Here is a 15,000-nt window from a genome sequence, read left to right on the forward strand (position 1 = left end):
GTTTCCCTTCATCACAGTTCTGTTCTATTTAGAACTTGAAACTTCATTGCAATGAATAAAAGATAAAAGATAAAAGATAAAAAAAAAAAAGAGAACAGAACAGGACTCTACCCGAGCATAAAAAGGATATATACATGAATGTGCAGTATATTTCAATTTTGGCAGTGTTCAGGTGACCTTGCAACACTAACTACAAAATGTTGTGATCCTTGCTGCAAAGTGCATGTTTAACAGTGGTACCACTCACTGACTTTTGTTTAAGTGTCTATAAATGTCTTAACCAATGAGATAGGTATGGCAGAAATTTGTTGGCCTTTGCTAGAGAGTAGAAAAGAGGCCACATCAACTACTTGGTACTGTACCACTATCAGGGTGAACTAAGATGTCCCTTGTGGAACTCATGTCGAACAAATTGCAAGAAGAACAATGAAGGGAAGTACAGGAAAACACACGAATATGCCAAAGGCCTTTTCGCATTTACTTTTTTATCAGGGCATATAGACCAAGAGATACATAGAAGTATACACATGTACTATGCGGTCATGTCACGTCGGTGATCAGGTGAGCGACAACCTTGGCTAGTTCATGGCTCCCCGTTACTGTGTTGAAGTTGTTATTAGAGTGTATGTATGCCACTTCTACCATCTTCCTTTGTCGTGGGAGCAGGCCCTGGGACAACTTAGGGAGATGACAGTCGGTGTCGACATGAACAACGAAGGCGCTCCTCGTGTCATGTCATCAGAGGGCACTGCGGTGTTGGCTGATTAAGCCAAGGTCGTTGCTCACCTGATCACCGACGTGACCTGACCACCTAGTACATATATATACTTCTATGTATCTCTTGTTCTATATGCCCTGATGAAGCAGTAAATGCGAAAAGGCCTTCGGCATATTCGTATGTTTTCCTGTACTTCCCTACATTGTTCTACTTGTAAGATGTCCCTGCATCAAAGATCGAGCTGACTTGGATAAAACTAAGCCAATATCATTGCAAAGAAAAGGTTCCATTTTGAAAGCACTGTAGGTGCTTATAAACACTTGCCTTTTAATAGGTATTTCATTTTTGCTTTCAACATGAAAAAATCATAATTGGAAAACCTGAAGAAACTGTTATTTTTTCTCAAGAAATGCATTTATATTGTAATAACAGGAAAATTTACTGTTACCCTTAATTTCAAAAGATGGTCCTTAATCATTAAATGAAAATTCAAGTCTTGAATTACCTTTCTAAAATAAAAACAGGAATATCAACCCAAAGCACTCAATACAAACTTCAACATCAAATATTCTGACAAGACAAAATTATAATTCTTTACAGTATTGACGCTCTCACCAGACCCCACGTCCCCGACTCCACACCACAAAATTTATTCAACAATAATAGTTGCCATGACTGGGTGTGGGTTGACGGAGGTCCCTCCAGCAAACACCGTCTCCAACTTGGTATGCACGGCAAGATGGAGCTGAAACTCTGGACACCGAGTGGACTTTGGCTGTGAACGGAACTTTCCATGATCTTTCTCCTTTATTTGTGGCATTAAAATTCATGTCTGCAGATATTTCTTACACAGATGACTGCAACTTTTTGTCCTCTAGAAGGATATCAACTGAAATTTGCCCTGGCTTATTGTGTCCATACTGTAAATATTAATTGACATAACTTACTGTCAATAAAGGAAAATGTTCAAGCTCTATCTTTTCACAAAAGTATGTGCCGAAGATTTCTTGGTCTTTGCTGGAACAGGAAGCATAGAGGGTGCAGTAATTAGTATGAAAAATGACAGGTACACAAGTATTTTGAATTTTAATATAACTTTTGCTTCAACAATAAAATAGAATGAACAGAAAGTGATACTTGTTAATAGACATCCGAAGTGGCTTTCAAAGTGGTACCTTTATCTTCGTAATAAAAATGGACTCTTTTAGAGAAATGTAATTAAACGCTGTGATTTGCAGTTGATCACCTGCAATCTGATGTTTAACCTGATGGCGGCACACCAGGAAAGGCCAGCAAAATATAAGATGATAGGTGTGAGGCCTGTGGCAGATGCACAGGTCTTCTAGATAATTATCCTGAAAACTCTAAATCATGAAAATAAGAAAAAAAAAAAAAAATAAATAAATAAAAATATAATACTACAGGAAAAGGGGTTTCCCTGATATCATATCTAAAATTACTGCCGTAACATGGCAAACCATACTTAGATATTGTCGCCCAACAGACTAAAAATTAAAATTACCACCATAACGCAACAAACCATACTTAGATATCGTCGCCAAACAGACTAGAAATCCACTTCGCCCACAAACGCATTCACACAAACAAAATTCAAAACAAAAACACGTACTTCCTGAACCCAGATCCACGCAGGTAACTTCCTCAGCAGGAATAAAGGCTGTACATTTTTAACTGTGAATGCAGAAATAAACACACACGGAAGACTATGTAGCAGACATAAATAAAATAAGACTTTTGTTTCCTGCTGATATCTTGGGCCTTTTACGTAAAATCTTGTGTTTGTGAAATCACTCCAACGTCTTCCTTGTCCTCTGCCTCATGTTTACGTAATAAACAGTTTGTTTCGCTGTGATAGTTTAACAAGTCAATACACTTCTTTTATTTTCCTGCACGTGCATACAGCATTACTTACTTAGCTGTAAGAAAAGCGTCTTTTTAATCTCGTCGTCCGCGGTTTCTCATGGCCTCGTATGGCGGTAATTCCCTAACTGGCAACTCAACGTGTAAATATTAGCCTCCTTTCATTTATTTTTGTTTCGTCATTGCCTTGAGCAGGCTGGGCAGCTCTTGAGATATATGTAGAATTTAAATATTTCATTTCTATTAGCATTTGATCTAAGAGTAATTTACATTATCCAAATTTAATCGTTTTTCTTAAACCAAAAAAAAAAAAAAAATACAAAACGTTTCTTTTTCTTTCGTTTTCGACTTTATTATTATTTTCATTATATGGAGTTTTCGGTCTTATTGGAATTTGAATAATAAATAGGGACTGGAAATGTTTTCAGCTTGGTAAGATTATATTTCATAACCAGAGTGGGAACAACCTAAGCCATTCCCCGCTTCCGTTTCGTTTAATTTTAGCAATGCATATTTTTAACTACCGTCACCCATTTTACGATGAAGGTCAAATTGCCGATCATAAATTCAATGACCCAAATTTTATCTCGCTTATGTATCATCATATTCATGAGCCCAGTAACTTTAATAATTTAGTTATGCAGAGTGCAGCAAAGTATTGAGGGGAAGGTGCAATTACAAAATAATAACGTTGTTAGTGCAATGATGGTTAATCTGGCTAGAAGGATAATTCAAAACTGAAGAAAATAGCTAATATTCCAGCAGATAACGTAGACTTGAGCTTGATATACATATATACATATATATGTATATATATATATATATATATGTATATATATGTGTGTGTGTGTGTGTGTGTGTGTGTGTGTGTGTGTGTGTGTGTGTGTGTGTGTGTGTGTGTGTGTGGGTGTGTGTGTGTGTGTGGGTGGGTGTGTGTGTGTGTGTGTGTGTGTGTGTGTGTGTGTGTGTGTGTGTGTGTGTGTGTGTGTGTGTGTGTGTGTGTGTGTGTGTGTGTGTATTTATATATATATTTGGGCAAACCTGTTCATGTAATTCTTCGAATCTGAGCTTCTCCCTTCGACGACGTCTTTACTCTCTGGCCTCATGGCCCTGTCCTTTTCTCGGACTTCGGACGCAGCTGAACTCTCTCTCTCTTTCCTTCCATCCGTTTCAAGGTGAATGGGAGGTTGGCAACAAGCTCCCCTTCTTGGACACCCTAGTCCATCGCTCTGCTGACCATTTCTCCTTCTCCATTTACAGGAAACCTATGCATAGTGGTATGTACATACACTTCTTCTCATACCATCCTCTACATGTAAAGATAGGTAATGCCTATTCCTGCGTCCTTCGTTCTCGAAACTGGTCTACCCTCGTCATGTTCTCGACGTTATCCAGGGCACGGCGTACCTTCCACCACGACTCTTCTCTTATAGTGACTCCTCTCCTGCCCTTCCTCAGCCTGCCCAACACTGAGGAGATATGTTCTCTCCGTTGCCCTTTTTATCCTCTCAACTGCAGACTGATCTTTTGCCAGGTGAATACTCTCCGTCGCAACCTGGTCCACACCAGTCCTCCCTCTACCTCGAAGGTGGGCGCCTATGCTGTTCCTTGTGCCTCCTGTGATAAGCAATACTTTGGCGAGACCGGCGCCAGTCTCACTAAGCGTTTGTCTCAACATAAGTACGTTGTACCCAGGGGACATATATACACGCCCTCTTGTGCCATCAGTGGGACACAGGCCATCAGATGGACTGGTGAGCAGCGCGAATTGTCATTCTGCTGATGTCCACGCCCGCAGACTGGTGGAATCCTCCATAATAAAGCTGCTGCCTGATTTCAACTTGAACAGCGACTTTTCTGCTGCCGACAGTCTCATCGCTTCCCAAATCCTCCGCCTTCTCCCTTATGCCGACCACCCTGCGCATAGTGCGCCCAATCCTCTGACCTAAGTCTGTCCTCCCCTGTTCCGTGTTGCCGCGTTGACTCTCTTTTCTTTATTATACCTCCTCCTTTCCATTTTCTCTTCAGACCTGAAGATGGAATCCAGGTGAATTTTGAAACTGTAGTCTAATTTTCAATAAATCTAGTTTTTGCATTGTGGGTTTTTCTACCATAGTATCTACACGGAAGAGTTTTTACCATTCACACACATATCCATATACCTATAAATATCTATCCATCTATATACACATGCACACACACATACACACACATACACACACACACCCGTTCTCTTTTACAGCTAAACGTTAATATTACACACACACGCACACACACACACACACACACACACACACACACACACACACACACACACATATATATATATATATATATATATATATATATATATATATACTATGTATATGTGTGTGTATATTTATACACAGACCACCTTTCTCTTTTACTAATATTATGTATATGTATATATATATATATATATGTATGTATGTATGTATATATATGTATATATATACACACATATGTATATTTATCTACTTACTCTCTCTTTATCTACTACTCTCTCTCTCTCTCTCTCTCTCTCTCTCTCTATATATATATATATATATATATATATATATGTATATATATATGATATATATATTTGCATATATGATATATATACATATATATATTTTCATATATATAAGAAAATTAACACACACACACACACACACACATATCACAGACACACACATATAAGTTCTTACCAACAATTAACAAAATTGATTTTTTTCTGCATAAACACGCAAACACGAACAAAGTAAAAGAGGGCAGTGGAGTTCCAGTGGCAGGGCCAGGATCGTCAAAATCTGGACATAAATCAAAACAGAATGATGTGACATGAGTGATTACTTGGGAGGCGGCCTTTGGCAACATTCGCGCGTTAAAACTTGCGATGCCTGTCATGGTGACGTTATGGAACGAGAGGCCACACAGTGAAATTCAATTAGTGTTGAGCCATTTTCAATCACACACTCACATACATATGTGTGTATATGTATATATATATATATAAATATGTATGTATTTGTATATGTAATATGTATATATTCATTTGTATATATATACATATATATACATATATATATACATATATATATATATATATATATATATATATATATATATATATACATTTACACACACACACACACACACACACACACACACACACACACACACACATATATATATATATATATATATATATATATATATATATTTATGCATGTATATACATATATATATATGTACATGTGTGTATATGTATATATACACATACACACACACTCACACACACACACACACACACATATATACATATATATATATACACACACACACATAAATGTATGTATACATTTATATATATATATATAAATGTCTACACACGTATATACATTTATATACCCATGCATAAACACACACACACACACACACACACACACACACATACACACACACACACACACACACACACACACACATACACACACAGACACACACACAGAAACACACACAGACACACACACAGACACACACATACATACACACACATTCATATATATATATATATATATATGAATATATGTATATATATATAAATATATATATATATATTTATATATATATATATATAAATATACATGTATATATGTTTATATATATAAATATATATACATATGTGTTTACATATATATATATATATATATATATATATATATATAAATCAAAGCACACATATACATATGCATAAACAGAGCTAAGTCCTTGAAAAGGGTCTCCAATGACCAGTCCCGGAACATTCATGCATCCTCTACAGTCCCTTCAAGAGGGGACGGGGTGAGTCTGTAATTCCTGACACCCTTTGGGTCAGTGGCGTAGCTCACACCACCTCCACCTACCTCATGCCCTAATGAGGATCAAGATTAAGATCACCAACGGGCGACCCTCTTCCTCAAAGAGGGAATCCCTCTTGCAAGCCCTCTTTGATGCTGAAGTACGAACATTAAGGGTAGTAACCGCCCATAACCACTTCCTAATCATCTGCCAAGATGAGAGCAACGCAGAAGCACTGTTCACCACTCACTGCACAGAACAGCTTAAGACCAAGGGATTTGAACCCATGCAAAAAACAATGGAAGAGGAAGCTGAGAAGCAAGAAGAAAATAAATAAATTCCAATCAGAAGGGTAGCCGAACAAACGGCTAAACAGACAATAGCTGCCACACAGAATGCATGGTTGAAACCTATGATAAAAGAAATAAAGGAGGAGAAAGAAAAAAAAAAGAACCACAAATAATCCTACAGCTACCTGATGACCTCTTGCAGGCATCGTGACTGATTCACGCCCACCTGCAAAGCATCATAAAGCCAGGTCTTGGTTTTAGACATCACGCTAAAAAAAGTTTTAAAGAAGACCAACTTTCCAGATCTGGACCTTGGGGACAGAGACTCCTGGGGATCTTCAAAGTTCTCCCACCCAAAAACAATAAACACTACAACAGAAACCATACTCACACAATCCACAGTTTCATCACGCCACACCCACCCTCCGCAACCAGATCTCAGCCAACAGGACGATCAAGAGACTGAACTCTTTACTGAACACAAAGGAATCCAACACCAGCACCAACACCAACTCCAACACCAACTCCCACACCTACACAATCACCTGCATGACCATGCACACCCAAAAACAGACACGCACCAATAGTCACCACAGCACCCAAAACCACAACAAACACAAGCAGTCAAACCCAAAACAACACATGTATACCGCAAACACACAGACGATCCCAGAGATCGATGATCAGACCCTTCGCCATAGGGACAACAACTGACACATGAAATACAACGCGGTACAATAAAATGGATTTACACAAACACTACATACCAAAATCGCATTCACGAACAGAAAATCACACAATACCTACACACAGGAAACATTCATCCAGCCAGACATGCTCGAAAAGATCAAACAACAAAACCTTGAACACTTACAGAATGGCTGGTACAACACATCCAAGTAACAGCATGACTGCATCACACAATATATTACACTCACGCCTCACGATCATACAACATATTGTCATGGACATACAAACGAAGACAAGAACTCAAGCAAGCACATCTCTCAAAAGGGCACAAACCTTGATAGAGTTCTCTATAATGAGTCTGTCAATGAAAAAGAGCCAATACCCCACGCCTAGTCTAAAGGCAGAAGAAGCCCAGAGGGTCATTGCAGCCATCACTCCTCCGGGTAGTAGAACTTATTTCACGGATGGATCGGTCGATCCCTTGAGCTATATTTCAGGCGCCGGCTTTGCAGCAAGGGATGTCACATAATCCATGAGGGCAACAGATAACGCCTCCTCGCTACAAGCAGAGGCAGTTGCAGTTGGGAGCCCTAGCCCACGCGTCTCTAAGGGAAGGACATGTGGTCATACATACAGACTCCAGGGCAGCCATTGCCTGTCTTCAGCACAGCTCACCCAAAGATAACATCTACCTCCTGACCACAATACTTACCATAGCACAAAGAATTATTGCTCAGGGTAGAAGAAGAATCACTAACTGGGTTCCTGGCTACATTGGCATCAGAGGGAACGAGCTTGCTGACAGACTAGCCGTCACTGGCAGGGGTATGCCCCCAAATCCCATGATCATAAAACAAAGCCGAAAATTACGTAAGGAGAAGTGTACTGCGGCCGTCCGTACCTTCCCCCTGCAGCTTCACAGAGAGGAAACGAGATCTTCCCCCTCGGCCAGCTGGTACTCAGACACCACAGGCTATGATCCACTGGCACTCTCTGAAATAATTAACAGAGGCACTGAAGTCATTCTTCACAGAATGCGCCTAGGTTTCTACTGTGCATGGCAGATCATGGAGACAATAAACCGTGAAGAGAGGTGTTGCATGCACTGCGGTGAGCCGAACGCCACACTCGTACATTACTTAGAAAAGTGTGAGCATGCACAATTTCTAAGACAGAGACCGACTACAACAGCTGCCGTGCTGGTAAAGAGTTATGCGATATGCTTATACCATGGCGGCAGGAGTGCTTGCTGGCAATCTCACCGCTACGGTAAGCACCGAGTGTCAGAGAACAAAATGAGACAGCCATAAAAAGCTGATGCGATGCGATTGAGATTTGCGAAGTTCTAGCTGACACAGGCCGGGCCACATATAGAAGGCCTGGGCGAAGCTAGAACTTCGCAAATCTTAATAGCAGCTCTCAAAAAATCAAACGCCTCTCATACTGAACAACAGCCACTAAACTTAAACTCTACAAAACCACTGTAAGACCTATACTCGAATACACACCCATTCCACTGATTGCAATATCTAAATCACAAAAACTCAAGATGCAATCTATACAGAACAGAGCACTATACTGGACAAACAACACATGTGTGTGCGAATCCCGCCCCTGCAAGAAGCTATCACCTGTACATATGTGGGTTTTTTTTCGATTATTTTCCATACCGCCTGGGCGAGGAAAAAGCCTCCGGACTGCTCACACCCCGTATTAGCGCCTGTGCTCGGTTTAGAAGATGATTTCCAAGCGCAGTACTACAATAATGCCAGCCTCCGGGCTAGTACAGCGGTTCACGCCCCGCCCAGGCGCGAGAAGTTGCAATTGTCGCCTGGAGGTTACTGCTGTGGCTGGGCACCAGGGCGGGTAAGGACTAAGCCGAGTAAGCACCAGCTGACACACGTTAGCGAGTCGACATTAGTTAACACAGGCCGGGCTCCCCTCATTGGCATAGCCCGGGCGAGGCTCAGCTTCGCATATCGGACTTATCCTTACAAAAATGCCAACTTCATACCATCACTCTAGTCACCCGCAGCCGCTCATGCATGCATGCACAGAAGATGACCAATATGCCCATAGACATTCACGATGTCATCACCATATACCATTACACTCACATCACCAGCGCCATATACCTTTACGCTCACGTTATCACCATACATCATTGCATTCACTATTACCATCACTGTTTTTAGCGAGTTTATGCACTGACTATAGTACAATCTATTACAATACCACCTGTTTGATTCACTTGACCTCCATCACAACAGTTATCACTACTTGTTTACTTCTCATTTTTCATTTTTATGTTCGAGATTTATATATGTACCTCATGGTGCCAACCACACTGCTCACACTCACTTGCCCGGGTAGGGAAAAGGCCTCAGGCTGGTGCACACCGCAGTGTGTGCACTAGATGGAGAACGTTTTCCCACTCGCAGTGAGCAAACATACAAATCCTATGGCACACCGATGAATGTAAACCCGGCCAAAATATTACAGCAGATCTGCCTGGGTTAAGGAAAGGCCTCTGCCCAGCGCGCACCATACTGATCACACGTGCGCGCTGGACAGATGTTTCCCATCCTTTCACAGATACTTCGAACAAATTTTTAATTTATGTTCTCCCTTTTCATATACCCTTATTTACCCGTATTTACCATTCACCATCACATATCGCATCCAGATATACTCACCCTCACACACCCTCAGCCGCCGAAGCAGGCACCCCCTCATCTCACACATACACTCACCTCACCACCTTCAACCATTTCCATTGTCACTCACTCACCCATCCGCTTCACCATATCTTATTATGTCTCACATTTTCATTCACTTAAATAAAACAAAAGAGTGACCCACTGAACCTGTCTCTCAGTTTCTAGGAGCTGGAAGAGAGGGAGGCGAAGGTTTCACTTGCAATTGGCTATCATAAAAGGATTACTCCCTTTATGATAATCTTTAGCAGGCGAAAAAATATCATTTTCCATTTTCCCTTTTATGTTTCATGTTCCTTTCTATGTCCCATGCTCCTTTTTATGTTCCATGTTCCTTTTTACGTTTCTATGTTCCATTTATGTTATCATGCTCTTTTTTATGATCTCCATACATCTCGGTAGATTAAATAATTAAATCAAATAAAACAAAAAGAGGGACCCTCTGAACCTCGTTTCCACCTCACGAGATGGAAGGGAGACAGGCGAGGGTTTCATCTGCAAAGATGTTACCATAGCAGGACCAACCCCTACTATGACAACACTAAGCAGGCGAAAAAGTGTCTCCTACCAAACGGCCAAATAAACAAACCACGCCTTCCAACCAGTGATGGAAAACCAAAGAAAACATCACGCAAGGGGTCTCGCCTTCTCCTTTTTTCCTTATCCTACTTCAATTTCCAGGTACCTAGCTACCCTCAGCTTCCCTTCTCATCCTTAAACTAAAGAACCCTCCTCCCATCTTTACTCCATCAAACTGTGTGTGTGTGTGTGTGTGTGTGTGTGTGTGTGTGTGTGTGTGTGTGTGTGTGTGTGTGTGTGTGTGTGTGTGCGTGCGTGCGTGCGTGTGTGCGTGTGTGCGTGTGTGCGTGTGTGCGTGTGTGAGTGTGTGAGTGTGTGAGTGTGTGTGTGTGAGTGTGTGAGTGTGTGTGTGTTTGTGTGTGTGTGTGTGTGTGTGTGTGTGTGTGTGTGTGTGTGTGTGTGTGTGTGTGTGTGTGTGTGTGTGTGTGTGTGTGTGTGTGTGTGTGTAGGTTGTTGACCTTGGAATATTTTCTAAAAACGATTAAAATGTTAAAACCCAGGTTTGTGAATAACTCGTAAAATTCAAGAAACCATGATAATTCTCCGTGAGAATTATGAATAACTTAAAAACCTTCTGGGATAATTTATAAAACAAAGTTCAAAACACGTATAAGCTTGTCCGCGCGAGTGGACAAGCTTATCTGGCTTCAGTGCTTTCTAAATACGGGACAGCTGAGCAGTAACAGGCAGAACCCAGTTACACTCTGTCAGGTACAAATCAATAAGCTCATTGTGCTACTAGCTATTGTGCTCTTCAGTTACGAAGTGAAGCCTACAGTACAAGAATTTGCTTATTCAACTAAACTCTAAACAGGACGTGAAAAAATATAGAATAATCAGAGAAAGACGCACAAACAGAAGGCTATGTCAGCGGTACAAAATAAAGACCAAACCCGACGTTTGCTTCAGGACGAGTGCTTGCCTCTCAGTGGAATGCCAAATAGAACACCAGAAAATTCAATGTCTGTGGTTAACAGTGAAAGTGAGAAGTCAGTGAGTGGTTTTAGAGAATCTTCTCACGTAGAAGAGATGTCGAAGTACACATGTGTTAGTCAAGAGGTCCTGAACTGTTCTATCCGATGAGGGATAGAGAAAAGAGCAAGAATCGTGATAGATAGAATAAATGCAGCACAAAAAACGCTTGAAAAATATACTGCTACATCACCGATAACTGTAAACCAAGACATGCTACCTGAGCCTTCTCCAGGGGAAACGGTAAGAGAAGGATCAACAGTAAGGATCTCGGTTAGTGGCAGTTCATCAACAGAGGAATCAGGAGCAACGGTACCACAGTCAAAACTGTCTGAATTATCAACAGTGGATAATAGAGAACTGGGTTCCATAGTGTCACCGAAACAAAGCATGGAGAATATAAAAGAAAGACGATTGATAACCAAAACAAGTGGAAATGCAGCTACAGAAGAAAATGAGGCGAGTGTATTTCAGATAAAGATATCAAAGGCTGCATCAGTGGAGGCTGACGTGGATGAACTAATGATTCCATCACCTCAAGACGAGCAAAAGCAACATACCGCAGTGTGGAACCCAGGGACCCTTCACCAGGAAAGGTGATTCATGGAACACCAGTGGAGGATGACTCTCCAGAAAGAGAAAAAAGAAGTTCTATATGTGGAAAATTTAACTGTCCTCTTGTTAAAGATAAGAAATCGAAAGCTATTTTTGCCAAAACACCATCTCTTGAAAAGGACAGTTGTTCAATATGTGGAAGGATTAACTGTCCTTTAATTCTAAATAAGAAATCAAAACTCTCGGTTACACCTACATCAAAGAAGACACTTGTGGGGAAATTAAGGTTTCGAAGTCAACGAAATGTTCCCAGCCCTCCACCAATGAGGTCGAGAAAAGTAAATGCACTCGCCCGACGAAGCATTGGTACCGGAAGTGCAGCAAATGGATTGATTAAACGAATCGCCAACCACTCACCACCTCAAACTTAGAGGTAAAAATATAAAACTGATATTAATAAAAGTTGTTTGTTCTTCACGTGGATTTATAATTGCGTGCGGATGTTTGTTTTATTATACTGGTATTTCATTGCTCAGAAATTAATATACTTTATTCTCTAGGCTGAACTGTTCAAAGCAGTGGAAAATGGAAACATGGTAAACGCGTAGGAACTGATACAAGACACGGGAGCATCTTTGAGGAAAAGCAAGTCTAGATGCACACTCTTTCATGCTGCATCGTCTCACAACCAACCGGACGTGGTGATGTTTCTGCTGAAATTTATAAATCCCAGTATTACCAACAAGGGAGGACAGGCTCCAGCTCATGTGGCCACTGAAAAGGGTCACACATAAGTGCTGAATCTTTTAGTGCGTGACTCTGACTTTGATGCTAACAAACGGGATAATTTCCGCAACTCCTGTGGAAACCCTATTAATTGTTCGCAGTGGTCATGGAGATATTAATCTTAAAAGAAATCAAACATGCTAAGCAATAAAATGCAGCATGTAGTGAGAAAACGGATGTATTTTTAAAATTTATCTACAAGGGGCTACCTTCAAACTCTCAGCTTGATGGCCCTCTGTTCAAGGCCGTATTAGATGGAAAGAAAAAAGAGGTAGAAAGACGTGGAAGATTCAGACAGCCACGATGGAAGCCAGGTGAACAGGCTGTTGGCAAGAGACCTTGGAGCCACTACGCCTCGCCTCTTGGCCAAAGCCCTGAACATGGATTCGGTTGTGACTCTGTTTGCCAAGGTATTTTTACAGATGTTACTTTTCCACTCGGATTATTTACTATATGTAATAAATTATTATAAAATGATCTGATGCAATATGAATATAATATTATTCACATCTTGAAACATTCTAGGAAGCATCAAAAAGAGGCAACCAAACCACTGAGAGTTGCCATCATTCACATTAAGCCTAGTACACATTAAGGTGCGTAACTTATTTTTTTTTATTAGTTTTATCATGGGCTCCTGTTATTACTAAATGCGACAAATACTTAATTTTCACGTATAGGGAATGGTTAATGGTTAATGGTTAAAAGCAAAATAAATGTGCTAGACATCTAAGGTCATGTAGCACTATAGTAAATGGTAGTGAAGGGTGGTTGAGTTAGTGATTAGTTGTCAAAGTTGGGCAAAGGAATTGACGAGTAAATGGGTTAAGGTTGGGTAAGGTAATGTATAGGGGTTAGATCAAGTGAAGGATGTATATGCATTTGAGGAATGAAAACAGGTTGTCAAAGCAGAAAGTGTGAGAAGTTGTGGGAGGGATCACGAAAATCGGTCCCATTTGGCTGGGCTAAATAGATTATTTAAGAATTATTGTAGAGATGGGGGTAGTAGAAGGACGGGGGCATGTGGAAGAGGGAATAGTGTTGAGGGAGGTAGTGTTATGGGGAGGTGGACAATAAGGTTGTAAGGTAGTAATAAGGGAGGATGGGGTAGTTGATGAAGAAGGTTGTGGGGGTATAGTTGTTGAAGTTGAGCATGTTGGGAGTAGAAATGTCTCCTGGGGTGTTGATTAGGGTGGATACTGTACTAGTCAGCATTGAGGAGGGGATATTAGTTGTAGTGTTCAGAGCCGTGGTCAAAGGAGAGCCTGGGGTCAGGGAATCGGGCGAGTTTGAATTGGTGGAGCTATTTGATGAAGAGACAATTGCCTCTAATAATGGTATGGTTAATGGTTAATGGTTATTCATTGTTGGCCATGATAAGCCTGGAGTATGTTGGGGAGAGAAATGGTCCACCCCTCAGGGTCGCTTGAGGGGTAAGGGCTAGACAACTAAAGCAGGGGAATACCGTGCCCATGGCTCCCTCAGGCCGTTCAGGACTGGCACAAAGTCAGCCTTTCATCCTTTCAGCACGGCTCTCACACCTTAGGAAGTGGATAGTAGAAGGGGTTGGTGAAGGGACAGAAACGAAAAAGTAGGAGGGGAAATTTTTTTTGTTGAGTCGAGGGCTGAGTCCCAAGGTTGGGGAGTTCCCCAGCATTGGGTCCCAGTCTCCGCCTCTTAAGCCCCCCCACGACAACAACGGGCAAGGGATTGGGGGGGCACGTATAGGGAAACTTGCTGATTATTATACCTTCACATATAGAAAAAATATGTTTATTACTGTATATTTCTTTACATTCCATCACCTGACGTTAGGCATCTTTAAATTCTATGTCCCTGCACGACAGTTTCACGTGAGACATGCAATGGTAATTAGAGGAGGCGCTGATTTGCACAAGATGGCCAAAGAGGCACGAGGCTTTGTTCGCATCTTCAACTTCAGTTCTTTTATGAACAGATCCTACCTGAA

General features: G+C 41.0%; 2 protein-coding genes across 5 annotated transcripts in view; one reads left to right on the plus strand and one right to left on the minus strand.

Annotated features, from left to right (window-relative positions):
- The window catches only part of LOC125036845 (ATP-binding cassette sub-family B member 6-like), a 66,205-nt gene that overhangs the window by 23,404 nt on the left and 27,801 nt on the right, over nt 1-15,000 (minus strand). The window contains exon 1 of one of the 4 annotated variants that reach the window (XM_047629723.1): nt 2,652-2,773. The exons of 1 other annotated variant lie outside the window; for it this stretch is intronic. The gene's annotated coding sequence lies outside the window, so the exon portion shown is untranslated. 2 more of the 4 variants (XM_047629722.1, XM_047629725.1) reach the window with 2 other exon arrangements.
- The window catches only part of LOC125036942, a 575-nt gene continuing 504 nt past the window's right edge, over nt 14,930-15,000 (plus strand). Inside the window, exon 1 of the mRNA XM_047629902.1 lies at nt 14,930-15,000. This exon is cut by the window's right edge and continues 167 nt beyond it. Coding sequence (XP_047485858.1) covers nt 14,930-15,000 — 71 coding nt within the window.

Source organism: Penaeus chinensis, chromosome 22, assembly GCF_019202785.1.
Source record: "Penaeus chinensis breed Huanghai No. 1 chromosome 22, ASM1920278v2, whole genome shotgun sequence".
NCBI lineage: Eukaryota > Metazoa > Arthropoda > Malacostraca > Decapoda > Penaeidae > Penaeus > Penaeus chinensis.